Here is a 17,323-nt window from a genome sequence, read left to right as displayed (position 1 = left end):
CGTTTTAACACGCCACCCATCTTGGGGGAAAAAAAAACCAAAATAACAAATAATCTGACAACATAAATTCCAGGACCCACAGAATATTGAGTTTTAGGACGCCATCAACATTCAATTCAGTGTAAGAAACTTTCGTCTCTCTTTTTCGTCAAAAAAGATTTAATTCCTAAATTATATGGTTCTGGAGTTATCTGAGCTTGAAATGGGGTAGATGTACAAAAGGCAATGCAATAATCATAATAATAATCATAATCATCATAATAATAATACATTTCATTTATAAGCGCCTTTAAAGGACAACCGACGTCTCCGGACAAGTTGTGTCCATAATTTGTAAAATGGCTTCAAATGACTTCTACTGAGCGTATTTTACAAAGATTCCACCGCACATAGCTAAGTTTTAAGACTCGTGCTGAATATTCCGGAAGTCTTGTTTTTGAGTTGGTGACGAGTCCGTACCTGACGTCACTCAAGGAACGCCCCTGACTGAAAAAAGGACACATTGTAGCATTCCTTCCATCACGTCAATGCTTGTTTGGTCTGAAAACCTCGTGTTGCGTCAGAAGAGGGCGACCAAGCTCCATATAAGGAATTTATCAGCCTGTGGAAACGCAATACACTGTCATGTCTACAAGAGGTCGCAATTTTCTGCCTCTTTTCTGGGAAGCTACATTGCAGTCCAGATGCCTTAAAATGACACGCAGTAAGTTCTTTAATTGATTACAAACATGTATGCTTTCCTCTTCAGAACTATTTGAATCATATTCATAACTGGATGTGTAACAAGAAAGCATATTCTCCGAATCTGAAGCCATTGTTTTGATTCTCCAGCAATGCAAGACGTCGGGCATGATGTCACGAACTGAAAATGCTCAATTTTTTTGCAGATTTTGGACGCTTTAAGTCATTTTTATTGGTGTTTTGCATTTGAATAAAAACATCATACTGCGTGTTTTGGGTATTTTAGATGCTATAAAATGTTTTTTGATGTCAGTTAGGAAACAAAAAAGTGACGTCGGTTGTCCTTTAAGAACTCTTAAGGACACTTTACAGTCACAAGATATTTTTTCTCGGGTGAGCAGCGGTAGCCACACACGCCAGCGTTCACTCAACCTGGAAGTAACGAAGTAAAAAAAACAAATACCTACATATTGGTTTTTATAGTTCCCTTAATAACAGATAAAGCTGTAACAAAGCACTAACATGAAAAAAGGGAAATGCTTCCCCTTGTGGAAGGGAAAATCATTGCCAGAGGTCTGACCAGCGCTTCATTGCCCCACCACCCTATCCCCTCCAAAGAAAAACCAAAAAGCCGAACAAATTCGGGAATGGCACTCTTTTCAGTTTACGAACGTTACGTTCATGAAAATTTTACCTTGGCATACGTAGTTTACCTTGGCATACGAACTTTTCGTACACGGGGCTGCCTCAATGAGTGATGTCTCGTTCGCGAACAAGCCCATTTTTCTAACAACAAAATGGCAGCCGACTGTTTGTCCTCTATTCCCTGCCCCAGTCTTTGGTTAAAGGCACGTTTCAGGAATGAGGCAGTGGGCGGGGGTGTTTTAAACATTAAAGAGACAGGCAGACGACAGTGAGAGAGTTTCAACTTTGTGTGTAGACTGCAAGATTAAAATATCCCATGAATCAGGCTCCACAAACAACCCGCACAATTCATCTGTACACTTGATGCAAAAAGCTATCAACCCAGTTACACAGAACACAATTGATGAGGAACTAGATACAATTATCACAGTGAAAGCACCTCCAAGGGATCATTCCTCAATATGGTGAAAGAAGAAGGCTACGTTCCTCATCAAGTGTTTAATGCTAATGAAACCGGCCACTCCATTCCATCAAGCCATCAACGACCATCAAAAAGTTAAATAAAACGATTATATAGTACAGTTTATTTATTTAATTATAATACCATAGCACATTTATTATACGTAAAATAATATATATTTTGTGTCGTTTTAAGACTTAGAGAATTAGAAAGTAGAAAATTATGTTCGCCTTACACACGCTGTCTCGGAAGCAATTTCGTAAGTCAAGGTATCACTGTACATTTAATTTCTAAGCGCCTTTCAAAACTCTGAAGGACACTTTACAGTCACAGTATAAGAACTTTTTTTCTCTACCTGGCACCCCCCCCCCCCCCCAATAAATGGTGGATTTTCACACTTTTTCCAAATGTAAGGCACACCAGCGTATAAGGTGCAGGGTCATCTTTGGAAGAAAATGAAGGATTCTGGGTGCGCTTTATACGCCAGGAAATACGGTCAATTCGGAAATGGCAGTGAATGAGTTTTAAATGCTGTCACCTTTTGATTCACTTTTCAAGTTTTGAATCGACTTGAAAGTGCTGACTTGATTCCCTAATGAGGATTTTTTTTCTGAAAAAAAAGAGGAGCGCGGGGGGGGGGTCTTTGGGTTCTGCATATCCATCACACCAATGTCGAAAATTGCTAGAAGACGTCGTTCACGCCGTTACCGTTGCGCCATTATGAAAGTGACCTTGCGACTGTAACGTGAGCTCTACTGGTGATTTTTTTTTGGGCGGGAGGTGGGGGGGGCATTGCAACCCGGTGGGCCGATCAGTCTGCATTAAGTCCACTGAGAGGACTCGTTCGTCTCATAGGCAGCCTTTTCCTGCACAGACCATTCCCCCCTGTCATTTGTCTCTGTCCACTTTCAACCGCCTCCCACCCCACCCTCCCTCCACAGGCCTCATTTTCACACCCTCGTTTTGGACTTTGGTCAACTTTGATTCAGTTCTCCTCTCATCCCCCCCCCCTCCCTTTGATTTTGAATCGAATGACAGGTCATTTCTGCTCGTCATTCGACTCCCGCCGAGGGTGACTCGCAACTCATAACGTCAAGACGTGTATCCAAACATCTGGAGTTTTGATCGTGGACGCGTATGATATATGTACAGTGATATCTCGGCTTACAAACTTAATTGGTTCCCACAAAGTGTGTGTGTAAGGCGAAAGGTTCGTCTGCCAAACATTTACTTCCAATAAGAAGCCATTAAAATGAGAATAATCTGTTTCCAGGTCCCAATAAAACATAATTTCCTCCTAAATAAGCCTTAAAACTGCACAAAATATACCTTATTTTATGTCTAATAAATGTGCTATTGGATTGTAATTAAAGAAATAAACTGTACTGGATAATAAAGGCGTTTTATTGACCTTTGTTATGGTCGTTGACATAGTTCGATTCTTGATGATATCTGAGTGAAGTTGCCGTGCTTTCTCGGCAATAATACCCTCACTCACAGTGTCCCCTGCTAGCTGCTTTGCATTAATCCAAAACAACAGTTTTTCAACCTCTTCTATTGCCTGTGACCGTTGCTTAGACAACACAAAAACACACGTAGCAATGGTCGACTTAGTATACTGTTACTGGGACGCTAAGTCACACAAACACACACCTCCTTCGTGATGAAAACGAGTCCGCCAGCCACCTTGGCGCTCCGTGTGGTTTGTTTCGTTTGCCGAAAACTAGTTTGCATGCCAAGATGATATTCTCGTGATTTTAATGTTCGCAAGGCAAAATGTTTTTAAGCTAAAGCGTTTGTAAACTGAGGTATCACTGTATTTTGTGATGCATTTTTTGTATGCACGCATGAAGTGAGACATTTTTCATTTGGGGGTGTGGAATGTATGACTGGAGCGCAGTAGCACCATTATGGCTCACCTGCCCTTTGTCTCGCTCCATCACTATCTTCTCGTCACGCTCCGGTGAACCTCGACTTCACCAGACACCCTCCCCATACCAGCCCACCCCGCCCCCTCCCGTAGAAATGCAATCTCCCCCTCCCAAAAAAAGCCATCAAATCAAAATTCATATTGATACTCCGGCTGGGCTTTTTGACCACCTTTTTTTCCTCGTTTCACAATCAGCGTGGCGGCGTGATAAATGAGCCACTGGCAGATATTAAAGTCTGCGAGACGGGGTGGAAAAAAAACACGTTTCCTTCCTTTTTTTCCTTCCCACGCGCCGTCGCCCCCTGCGGCTTTCGCCCCTTTCTGGCTTTTGCAGACTTCTGCGACTTGCAGCAAATTTTCAAGTTTAGATTTGTTGTTTCAAAATGTGACGCTGTTTTTATTGGGGGGCTATTTTATTGTATTTTATTAATGACAAGGTATCGTTTGGTCTCTATTGATGGCATTTCTTCTGGGGGGGGGGTATTATTGTTTTCTTTAGTTACAAGGTGTCGATTGGCATGTCTGTGTCATCCACGGTTCCAAGAGTGATGCATTTTTTGGGGGGGTGTGGGGTGTTGTTTTTTTTTGTTATACAGTGATACCTCGGTTTACGAACCCCTTGTCTTACGAACTTTTCGGTTTACGAACGTTAAATTTATGAAAATTTTACCTTGACATACGAACTATTTTGCCACAATGAGTGATGTGTCATTTGGAACGAGCCAGTTCTCCTAACAAGAAAATGGCAGCTGACTTGTTTTGGTCCTCTATTCCCTGCCCCAGTCGTCGGTTAAAGCCACGTGATTGGTCAAGAATGCAGCAGTGAGAGGAGGTTGTTAAAACATTAAAGAGATAGGCAGAAGACAGAGAGAGAGTGACAAAATGGATAGAAAATAGTGAAATTGGGACTCGTTTCAACTTTGATAGTTCAAAGGTAGAGTGCAGACTGCAAGGTTAAGAGATAGTCCATCAATCAGGCTCCACAAATAACCCACACAAGTCATCTGTACACTTGATGCAAAAAGCTATCAACGCAGCTAAACAGATCACAATTGATGAGGAACTAGGTAAAATTATCGCAGCGAAAGCACCTACAGGGGATAATTCCTCAAGATGGTGAAAGAAGAAGGCTACATTCCTCATCAAGTGTTTAATTCTGATGAAACCGGCCACTCCATTCCATCAAGCCATCAATGACCATCACAAAGGTAAAATAAACGAATTTATTATATTGTACAGTTTAGTTCTTTAATTATAATGCCATAGCACATTTATTATACATAAAATATGGTGTATTTTGTGCAGTTTTAAGGCTTAGAAAATTAGAAAGTAGAAAATTATGTTTTATGGGGACCTGGGAACGGATTATTCTAATTTTAATGCTTTCCTATGGGAAATTAATTTTTGGTATACACACTTTTCGCCTAACACACAAGATTTCCCCCCCCCCTCTCATTTTCTTTCCCTTTGTTCACGTTCACCACGCCAAGCCGCTCAACTGCTACCCCCCCCCCCCCCCCCCCGCCACCGCCGCTCGCTATTCCCCATAGCAACGGCGGCATTTGCCACAAGCCACAGATGGGAGGCAAATCAAAAAGCTGAGCATTTCCTCGCAGTCTCTCAGACTGTGCCAGATTAAATTAGAGTTTTTTTCATCTACTTTCTCATCTTTTCTACCCCCCTGCCCCCCCCCCCTCCCCCCGTGGCTCAGGTCGGAAATACCTGCAAGCAAGCCAGTGACGCAGTTCTCAAGTTCGTTTATGGCGAGACAGCGCTCAGCGTCGATTCTCTTGGTTATTTTGATGGAAGTAGCCCCTCCCCCCAAAAAAAAATATATATATATATATATATATATATATATATATATATATATATATATAAAACTTTTTGTGGTTTTGTCCCATTTCCATAAAAAAGTCTTCCATTTTGATCTGGGCCATCATTTGACTGATTACAAACGATTGCTAGATTGAGCTAATTGGCATATGTTGTGCTGTCAAATTGGCTGGTGACCAGTTCAGAGTGCCCCCAACCACAGGCAGGATTGCCCTAGATATAATATCTTGAAGCCCCACCCCCTTTAAAAGCCTATGAAGGAAAAGTTTTTAGAAAAGGTCAACTTCCAAATACACAACTCCCCCACCCCCTTCCCGCCATCTTTTGCCATCCTAATCGAACTGCCAATCAAAAAAACGGCCCACGTGTGCTTTTAAAACCCATTTCGACACCATTCACTTCACAAGACACCCACACACACACACAAATGCTCACCCGCGTTTGGGAGACTCTCCCCCAGGGACTGCATCTGATTTCCAAGACGGCAGTCTCATCTGAAAATCCAACCCGACAGGCGCATTTACATTGCATGCCGATGACGGCGCACCCGTGCATCGGCGGCAACGTGCGGAGGAAAGGATTGAACAAAAACAAAGAACCGTCATTTTAACTCTGTATTCGGCTGCTCATGTGCCTTATTGTCTCACCATTTTTGCCTGTCTTCAAATCGTTTTAACTCATTACCATTCCTGAATTTATCCGGGAATTAAAGTGTGACGTAGAGCGCCATTCCCGAATGTGTTGGTTTTTTTGTTTTTTTTTTTTTTTTTTTGCGGCGGTGCCAATAAAGCGCTGATCATACCTCTGGCAATGGTTGTTCTCTTCCACAAGTGGCAGCATTTGCCTTTTGTCCATGTTAGCAATTTGTTACAGCTTCAGCTACATAAATCATTATGTATGTGTATGTATTGTATTTTGTACATCTGCCCCCGTTTCAAGCTCATAACTCCGGAACCATATAACTTAGGAATTAACTCTGTTTTTCTGATGAACGAAGAGAGTCTAAGGTTTCCATCGCTGCATTGAATGTTTATGTTGTCCCACAACACAATATTCTGTGAGTTCTGCAATTTGAGACATTTCAGTCATTTTGAAATGCATTTATATCCACAATGTGAATAGTTTGGGTTCTAGATTTGACCCTTGAGGAACACCTCAAGTGATTTGATTTCAGTTTCTTCAAGCTACCATCCCAAAAACTTTTTATCCATTCTAAGAGCCCCCATCCTGGCTATTTTTGACTACTACTCCTCCAACGACACCTGATGGAAATGATCAGCTACTATTTGTATCCGTCTTGGCCAAACGTGGGATACAAAGCAATGTAATGCGTCACATGTCGACTTGCGGCAAATTCGCTTGCAAGTCAAAGCAACAGATTGGTTGCAATCTGCGGGTTTGCGCTAACTGGCTAGTCTGCGCCTTGTGGAAGTAGTGTGCTACGTGGCTCGGAACAGCCGAGGGGTTGGAGGCGCGCCTTACTCTCACTCAAATGAATCTTGCGAGTTCCGCTCGGCTGCCACCACCCCCCCACCCTTCAGCCCCTCCTCACCTCACCTTTTCATTTTCAATTAGGCCTCGGAATATGAATCTTTAATCGGGAGATAATTATGCTAGCATATTTACTGTCACCCACCATTAGGCCGGATTAATTAGCCCATTTGGTTGAGCTTCGGCAAGCGTCTGACTGAGCAATGGGGGCAGTGATGGAAGGTGAGCCAAATCAGCACAATCTGCTCACTATCGGAACGCCGTCTTTCTCGCTCTTTTGTGCCGTTTGCCTTTCTGTCTTTTCATTTTTCTGTCGCCTCAACGTGCGCGTTCCTCGGCTCCATTCATTGGCACTCAGCATGATATAATTTTTTGGGGGATGACTTCTTAAGTTATTCAGCAGGAAGTCAGAAACATTCTCCCACACAATCTTTTAAAGTTCTGTACTTTAATGATGGGATGGGGATAGCGCACAGCACACCTTGAAAATACACCTCACTGCGCTATATCGGTCCTTTGCTATTACTTTGATGCACACTATTTGTTTATTCTATCATTTATTCATTCATTCGTTTTTGTATCTATATTTACTTGTTTGTTTGCTTATTCAGATATGTATATTTATTTATTTGTTAATTCATGCATCCATTTGTTTCATTTATTTATTTACTGTATTTATTCATTCAATAGTTTATTTTTATTTGTGTATTAATTTGTTTATTTATACATGTATATTTGTTTGATCATTTATCTATTTATTTAGTTAGCTAGTTAATTAGTCAGTAATCAGTCAGTTATTGACTTTTTGTGGTCAAATCTCTGTTTCATTTGTCAGTTATGCCTTAGTCCAAATTTGTTCAGTCTTATTTTATTTTGTTCATATTTTAATTGCTGCATTGGTTTTGGAAGATTTTGCACCAATCCAAAATGTTAAATATATATTTAGTCAGTTAATTACTTAATTAGTTAGTTATTGTGCTGCGTCATGACTTTGTGTGGCCAAAGCTCCACCTGTGACATTTGTCAGTTATGCCTCAGTCCAAATTTTGTCAATCTTATTTTATTTTAATTGCTGCGTTGTTTTTGGAAAAATGTTGCAACAATGCAAAATGTGAAATACAGTAAAGTCTCGTTATATCGATATCGGATATATCGATAGTCCCGGTTATATCGACACTATTTCTATGCACGCACAGAGAAAATTACATGCAAACAGGGTCGGATATATCGATAGTCCCGGTTATATCGATATTTTTTCGGACTCCCTTGGGTATCGATATAACGAGACTTTACTGTATATATTTAGTTAGTTAATTACTTTGTTAGTTAATCAATTAGTTATTGTGCTGGAGCATGACTTTTTGTGGCCAAAGCTCCTACTGTGCTTGTCACTGTTATGCCTCAGTTCAAATTTCGTCAGTCTTATTTTATGATTATTATTTTTAATTGCTGCGGCTTTTTGGGAAGATTTTGCACCAATACAAAATGTTAAATATATCTGTTTAGTTAGTTAATTAGTTCATCAGTTAGTTATTGTGCTGTGGCATGACTTTTTGTGGCCAAAGCTCTTCCTGTCTTGTGTTTGTTATGCCTCAGTCCAAATTTTGTCAGTCTTATAGTATTTATTATTTTTTTAATTGCTGGATTGTTTTTGGAAAATTCTGTGCCAATGAAAAATGCTAAATATATATGTATTTAATTCGTTAATTAGTTAGTTAATCAATTAGTTATTTTGCTGTGGCATGCCTTTTTGTGGCCAAAGCCCCTTCCTTGTCATTTGTCACTGTTGGGCCTTCGTCCAAATTTTGTCATTTATTTTTTTAATTTTTTTTTATTCTGCACCAATCCCAAATTAAATATAACTTGATCCCAAAACTCTCAAGCGATTGCGAGTTTGACAGTAGGTTAAAAAAAAGGAGTTGGCCTATATGTTATATGGCGATCCATAAGCAATCGTGTGGGAGGATTGTGTCATATTTTTTCTGATTGAAAATGTTGATTATGAAAGTCAAATTGACAAATTCAGATTGAAAAAAAAACTTTTTCATTTCTCGTTAGCTAGACAAATGTTCCTGGACACGAGTGGGACCTCAGAGTACCTTCTTAGGGTCTGCATTGGGAAACAATGTTAAGTCAAAGTCCTTTTCTGTTGTTGTTTTTTTAATGTTTTTGTGGAATATATTTTTTAATGAGGGCTCAGCGCAACTCAACACGGCTGTCGCCACTCAAATGCAAATCACTCCCCTTCAATCAGCGCCCTCCTGCCATGTTTTTTCAGTATGTGGCACTCAAGCCGTCTGCTTGTCCTGTTCTCTGATTTTCAGGTGCCGTGGCGCTGAGGCAGCTCTCAGGTCAGAACAAACCCGTCGCCATGGATATGGATGAGGAGGAGAATATGAGTGAGTCGGCCCGGCTTTTTCGGCTCGCTTGGCTTTTCCGTTCCCGTTTCACCTTCTTGCATGGCCTCCACGGTTTGCCTTCATCTTGAAGCGTTATCAGTCCGACCCAAAGCGGTTAAACATTCCGTTTCTGCTGCTTGGCCGCAAGCCAAACGGAATCGTCACTGTGAGACGCCCGCTAATTGGTTCGCGGGACTGCCCCTCAAACTCTCTTGGCGTCACTTGTCCTGACGCGAACCGAGACATCCAGCAGTGCAACATAAAAGGGAAACTTTAATCAGTATATCTGACAAGCTTCGGGTTATGAAACTACATTTTGCCTTCTTAAAATTTCCTGCTCGCAAAATCTTCTTTTCTGATTGAACTTTAACTAACTCACTGCCATTCACTAATTTATTCGGAAATTGAAAATATGACGTTGAGCGCCATTCCCAAATTTGCCCGGGTTTTGTTTTTTCATGCTTGGGTGCCAAGCGCTGGCCATGGCCTCTGGCAATGTTTTTCCCTTGCACGAGGGGGCAGAATTGGCCTTTTGTCCATGTTAGCGTTTTGTTACAGCTTCAGCTGTTGTTAAAGCGCTATATACATCAATATGTATGTATTGTATTTTGGACAGACACCCTCATTTCAGGCTCATATAACTCCAGACTCATATAATTTAGGAATTAACTCTTTCTTTCTGATGAAAGAAGAGAGTCTACGGTTCCTAATACTGTATTGAATGTTTATGTCGTCCTAAAACTGAATATTATGGGGGTCCTGGAATTCAGGTGACAGTGACAAAAACCCTGGCACTAGAGTAGACACATTTTTCCACGTCTGGCAGTGAATGCCTCAGTTTGACGTCCGAGACCAAATTTGTCATCATGGCGTCCGAGAAAGTTGAAGAAAGGAACGTGTGATCGAATATGTTTGCCCCCCCATTTGCCATCATGAAGACTTTGAGCTGTACTTTAAATACATATTCTAAAGCAGGCTACATGATAACGGATTATTTTACATTTTAGCAGATTTTTATTTTCTTTTTTTCCGATGGCTAATCATCATTGCCCAGTGGCAAAAGTCAACCGGTCGGGTCAGGCCCTCCCACGAACGTGAAAAATCCAATCAAATATCGCCAAATCTCTCCTCCAAACAATTGTCATGTAGTACAGAGATTGACCCTTGGGGGATGCCACAGGGCATCCGGACAGTTGACAAATACAAAGAGGAAAGCGTGGTTGGTGAATAAGAATGCAAAACTCGGCTAAGTGTTAGCTTTGTGGTAGATCGTAACTGCAGATGACACCAACGTCGCCGTGAATATTTTGGAACTGCACGTTTGTGTCGGTCATCATTTATTTAGTGCATGCGATAATGGTTGAGGCTCTCCGGCTTTGATCTCTCATCTCAAAAGGCTCTCTTGCATTCCACATGATCCAACCGAAATTCGGAAAGGCTTTTGATTTTGCTTTTGGTGAAAAGCGGCACCGCTTTTATGTGCTTCTCAAAGCCGTATCACGGTATCCCTTTCTTTCCATTTGCAAGAAAGTCAGATCGAGCTGTTTTTTTGGGTGTGTTTGCGGGGGGGCGTTAGGAATGTGTTTTTCACATGCTACCTGTGTATTTTTTATAAACAGTATATACGGTAAAGTCTCGTTATATCGATATTCTTGGGAATCAGAAAAAATATCCAAAACATGCAGGATGATATTTTTATTCAAATGCAAAACACCAATAAAAATGACTTAAAGTGTCCAAAATCTGCAAAATATTGAGCTGCGAATTGGGCATTTTCAGAAAGTCCCGCCCCCAGTTCGTGACGTCACGCCAAGACGTCTTGCATTGCTGGAGAATCAAAACAATGGCTTCAGATTTGGAGAATATGCTTTCTTGTTACACATCCAGTTATGAATATGACTCAAATAGTTCTGAAGAGGAAAGCATACATGTTTGCAATCGATTAAATACTTTATTCCGTGCCATTTTGAAGCAACATTGGGGGGAAATGTATCACCAAAAACGAGGCAGAAAATGGTGACCAAGCTCCGTGTGAGGAATTAATCAGCCCGTTTCCACAGGCTGATAAATTCCTTACATGGAGCTTGGTCGCCCTCTTCTGGGTCTTTTTGGTGCATCATAACGTTTTCAGACCATACAAGTACAGCAAAATATATTGACGTGATGGAGGGACGGCTACAATGTGTCCTTTTTTCGGTCAGGGGCGTCACGTACGGACTCGTCACCAACTCAAAAATAAGACTTCCGGAATATTCAGCCCGAGTCTTAAAACGTAAAATATAGTTATATGCGGTGGAATCTTTATAAAATACACTCACTATAAGTCATTTGAAGCCATTTGACAAATTATGGACACAACTTGTCCGGAGACGTCGGTTGTCCTTTAAATAAAAACGTCCTTTACTATTTTTATAACGCACTCTTGCAATCGTGACTCTGAGTAGCACTCGACATTGTTGACATTATACACATGAGAGAAACCACGAACGCCAGCATGTACAAACATATGAAAAACAGTGATTATTGCAAGCGATGAAGATATCTGAATACAACACAATTAAATACATGTATGGAAAACAAAAACTGCAACGTTTACATTACTTACGTTGATGAAGTATTCTGCGGCACGTCGAACTATTTCGCGATGAAGGAGTTGCTTGTTGGATTGTCCTTCACAGCCACGATTGACTTGTACGTTGTTCGGATATCACAATTCTTACGTTTCCCCATGGTTGACATTGGTGTCAAACAACTGTACACTGTATAAGAAGCCTACAGTATTGCAACGTTCTTATCTTTGATCCAGGTCCAAAGTCCAACGCTTCGGATGCCGTCTTTATTTTATCCTTACTCTTCAACCACGTTGATAAAGTATTTTGCGGCGCGTTGAATTCTTTTGCAATGGATGATTTGCTCCTTGTTGGATTCTCCTCAACAGCCACGATTGCCTTGTATTTCGTTGCGAGGTCACATTTCTTTCGTTTCGCCATGGTTGAAAATGGTAGAATATGGTGTCTGCTACACTGCACAAGACACGGAAATGGGTCACGTTAGTCACGTGACCAACGGTGTGACCGATACAGATTTCAATAATGGTGGTACTGTATAGAAACCCCTAAGCAAATATCGATTCACCTTAAGCTGCTTTTGTATCGATATAAACATAGCAAAATGGCCGGCAGGAGATTAAAAAGGGCACCGTAGAACCCGGATTATCGTAAGAACCATGTATATCGTTAGACCTCTTCAAAATTGACCTTTTTCTTCAAATATATGAAAACTGATATTCCCATTCTCCAAGGTCTAAATTAGCTAAATATACCAGTTATTGTGATCTTGGACCTTGGCTAAGCCTGCCTCAAGAGCCATGTAATTTTATTGTTGACGTTTTTCAAAAACTGCAAAATTTGGGATATTATGTCCTTATTTTCATTGTAGCTTTCCAGAGGTTGATGTTATTTATAGCATTGAAAGTGGTACCAAATGAAAGCTAATAAAATTTTCTTGCATATGGTAGTAAACACATGAATACCTGTGTTAATTTTAATTCATTTTTTTTTTTTTGTTCTTTTGACTTCAAGACGGCGCTGCGAGATTGGCTGCCTTTCCAGTAGCTCTTGTATTTTGTTTTTTTACTTTCATTCCTTTCATCACTTCAATCAATTAATTTTGATACCACAGCAAGCAACGGTGGTATCAACAAGGGTGCAGCGAAGCTTATTGACGAAAAATTAGGCAAAAAGGTATTCTACTTTGCTTGTTGCCATCACATATCAGAGGTAACAATTGGAAGTGTATGGGAGGCTGTGTTTAGCAAGGTCAAGAGTCCTGACAAACCAATGTTCAGCAATGTGAAAGAGAAGTGGGACAAGTTGGTTAAGGACTGCCCAAGAGTTCTGGGCCTAGTTGAACAAGACTTGAAACAGAAGAAGACAAGCACAATTGCAGTCTTAAGCAATTTCCTTGAGGAAGCAAGTCCGAGGGCAGATTACAGAGAGGTGGCAGCTGTGCCTGATCCTGCTTGGGAGGAACCTCCTAGAGATATCCATGGGCCAAGCCAGGTGCCATTCACCAAGCCCGCTGGATGGCCAGGAACATTTACTCTATGAAGATGCTCATGTTTTCCAAGGAACTAAAATACAATATAGACAATATCTTCAAGCTGGAGAGGATGATGAAGTTCCTGGCCTTATTCTACACCAGCCACTGGGTGACCACCACATCTGCAGCTGATGCACCTATCCATGACCTCCAGCTTATAAAGAACATGCTGCAATACAAGCAGTATGACTATGAACTGGCAACCTCTGTTCTCAAGAAAATGAACAACCACCGCTCGTATCTGACCCAGGAACTAGTGCCATTCACCTTGTTCAGTTCACATGCCAGCATGACCAAGTCTGCAAAAGAGAAGCTCGCAGTCAAGCTGTCAGAAACAGAGAAACATGAGAGTCACAGGAAAGGCAAGCCAGTGTTTCCTGTCATCAAGGCAGCTACAGTTCTCACAGACCTGGTAGGGCCAGAGTCTCACTTTCTGTTTGATGCTCTTCAAGTGAAATGTGCCTGGCTCACTACTCCTGCTGACACCTGGGAAGACAATGACAGCTACAGGAATGCACAGAAGTTTGTGAGGTCAGTGAAAGTGACCAATTATGTGGCTGAGAGAGGTGTGAAACTAATGAGTGACTTTGCAACTCAAATCACAACTGACCCAGAGCAAAGAAGCTGCTTACTACAAGTTGTGGAGTACCACAGGAAAAAAATTGACAGTTTCAAAAAAAGCCACATTGAACAAGTGATAATACATGTATTAGTAACATCCTATCTAACAGTTTATATGCAATATATGTGTCAGTGCAGTGCTATCATACTATCAAACTGATTTTTTGTAGTGTTCCAGCTGTTTGTGCATTAAAATTAGCTAAAATTTACACAGGTGTTCATGTGTTTTATTGTGCTTACCACCATATTCAAGAAAATTTTATTAGCCTTCATTTGGTGCCACTTTCAATGCTATAGCATCAACCTCTGGAAAGCTACAATGACAATAGGGACATAATATCCCAAATTTTGCAGCGTTTTTGAAAAACTTCAACAATAAAATTACATGGCTCTTGAGGCAGGCATAGCTAAGGTCCAAGATCACAATAACTGGTCTATTTATCTAACTTAGACCTTGGAGAATTCCTCAGTTTCCATGTTTGAATAAAAAGGTCAATTTTGAAGAGGTCTAATTTATCGTACTAAACAAAACTAATTATACATAAAAAGACTAGAAATTTGCCGGGAAATGAAAATCGTATCGTAATAAGCAGTATCATCAATATAACGAGACTTTACTGTATATATATATATATATATATATATATATATATATATATATATATATATATATATATATATATATATACAGTAAAGTCTCGTTATATCGATATCGGATATATCGATAGTCCCGGTTATATCGATACTATTTCTATGCACGCACAGAGAAAATTACATGCAAACAGGGTCGGATATATCGATAGTCCCGGTTATATCGATATTTTTTCGGACTCCCTTGAATATCGATATAACGAGACTTTACTGTATATATATATATATATATATATATATATATATATATATATATATATATATATATATATATATATATATATATAACATCCGACTTACGACCGTCTTGACTTACGACCACCCGTGCTTACGATCTCCAGACCCTATTTTAAAAATGTTAATTATACGCCTGGCACCGCAACGCGCTAGCAGGCCGGCAACGCGTACGACTATTTTGGCCAGCCAGCATCTCACTCTCGCACAGCAATCGACCGAGTTTGCAAGTCAGCCTCTGATTCTCTATTCAACATTTTGAATTGATTTAGACCATTTCTATAACGAGACTTTACTGTATATATATATATATATATATATATATATATATATATATATATATATATATATATATATATATATACAGTAAAGTCTCGTTATATCGATATCGGATATATCGATAGTCCCGGTTATATCGATACTATTTCTATGCACGCACAGAGAAAATTACATGCAAACAGGGTCGGATATATCGATAGTCCCGGTTATATCGATATTTTTTCGGACTCCCTTGAATATCGATATAACGAGACTTTACTGTGTATATATATATATATATATATATATATATATATATATATATATATATATATATATATATATATATATAACATCCGACTTACGACCGTCTTGACTTACGACCACCCGTGCTTACGATCTCCAGACCCTATTTTAAAAATGTTAATTATACGCCTGGCACCGCAACGCGCTAGCAGGCCGGCAACGCGTACGACTATTTTGGCCAGCCAGCATCTCACTCTCGCACAGCAATCGACCGAGTTTGCAAGTCAGCCTCCGATTCTCTATTCAACATTTTGAATTGATTTAGACCATTTCGACTTATGACCTTTTCAACTTGGGTTAAACATTTGGGATATATAGTATGTCCCTGTGTATAAGGCGTAACCCCAATGAATGGTGTGTTTTCAAACTTTTTCCATATATAAAGCACACCAGATGTTAAGGCGTGTCTTCAATGAATGAAAAAAGTTCCAAATATAATATATAAATATATTGAAGTTTTCCAAATATTAGGCACACCAAATTATAAGCTGCTACAAGGTGTTACAGGGAAATGAGGTCAGTGGCTGCTGAAAGGAGTTGTGAGATCTGTTGGAGCTCAATATGACCACATATAAGGCGCACCGGCGTCTTAAGGCGCAGGGTCGTCTTTTGAAGAAAATCAAGGCTTTTGGGTACGCCTTATACACTGGAAAATACGGTAATTATTGCTTTCTTATGAATCAAGCATGTCTATATTTCCCGTGATAGGTTAGTTCTGGCTTGGCTTTTTGCCCTTCTCATTCTTGAATGTCCATTTGAAGTGCAAAACGAATCCAACCATGACGACCGCATGTGTCTGTCCGCCAGCACATGTTTTCAGGGTTCAGAAACTGAAGAACGGTTTTTGAAGTCCCCGTTTTTTTGGGTCAACCTGTCTCAAGACATGTCCAAGATTTGATCCCGATGGTCACGGCATGTTGGTGGAACGTGACAACGATGAGCTTCGTTTTTTTTTTTTTTTCAGGCGACATTGAACATATACATGACGCCCAAATATTGAGCTTCCTCTTTTTGGACAAGTACATATCATATCAAATTTTCCTGTGGCATGTCAAATTTTGAATTTTTGGATTTTTTTTTGGGTGGAACCAGCGATAGGTGGAGTCTCGTCACTCTGCTTCATTTTGATATAATCTTCTGTTTTTGTTGATATTTTTTCACCTCCCCTTCCCCCTCTTCGTCCCTCCTTCCCCGCACTCCTCCCCCGCACTCCCCCTCAACCCGACCTCCGGTCCCACTCATGCACACTGCGGCTTCTCTTTTCTCCCGAGTACCGCAAGGAGTAACCTATCAAGCCTTTGCTGAAGGATGTTATAAATGAAAATTTTTGCCAATATTCCGTCCACTTTGCTTACTGGGCTCAGTGATCTGTGTCCCCCTCCCCTTCTCAACCCCCCTTCAGCATGTCCAATAATATGAATGGAAAGCTTTTTCTTGATGTATGGTGTCCTCGAGGGTCTCCAAAGGCACTTTCCATTAAAATGTCCTCTCTTTCTTATCGTTAAATTCACTTGTAAGTGCTTAGCGTAGCGCTAGCTATTTTTCAAAATTGTGTCATGAGTACTTTTAAAGATGTAAGCAGAAGTAATCAATGAGTCTTAAATCACACAAATTTGTCACAATATTTATAAGACTCTTAACTTCAAAAGGGAATTGTTGGCATAGTTGCACTTTTCAAGCCAAATTGCCAATGAAAAATTTTGACCGTCT

The 17,323-nt window shown here is 40.3% G+C and overlaps 1 protein-coding gene across 2 annotated transcripts in view; it reads left to right on the top strand.

Annotated features, from left to right (window-relative positions):
* adarb1b (adenosine deaminase RNA specific B1b) overlaps positions 1–17,323 on the top strand; it is a 120,415-nt gene that overhangs the window by 83,906 nt on the left and 19,186 nt on the right. For both annotated transcript variants that reach the window (XM_089002813.1, XM_089002812.1), the window contains one exon: positions 9,368–9,442. In XM_089002813.1, the coding sequence (XP_088858939.1) occupies positions 9,415–9,442 (28 nt within the window). In that variant the 5' untranslated portion in view covers positions 9,368–9,414. The remainder of the gene's footprint in view (positions 1–9,367; positions 9,443–17,323) is intronic.

This window comes from Hippocampus bargibanti, linkage group LG08 (genome assembly GCF_051943395.1).
Source record: "Hippocampus bargibanti isolate YZ-2025 linkage group LG08, ASM5194339v1, whole genome shotgun sequence".
Taxonomy (NCBI): Eukaryota; Metazoa; Chordata; class Actinopteri; order Syngnathiformes; family Syngnathidae; genus Hippocampus; species Hippocampus bargibanti.
The sequence above is the reverse complement of the archived record's forward strand: the minus strand, read 5'-3'. Positions and strand labels throughout refer to the sequence as shown.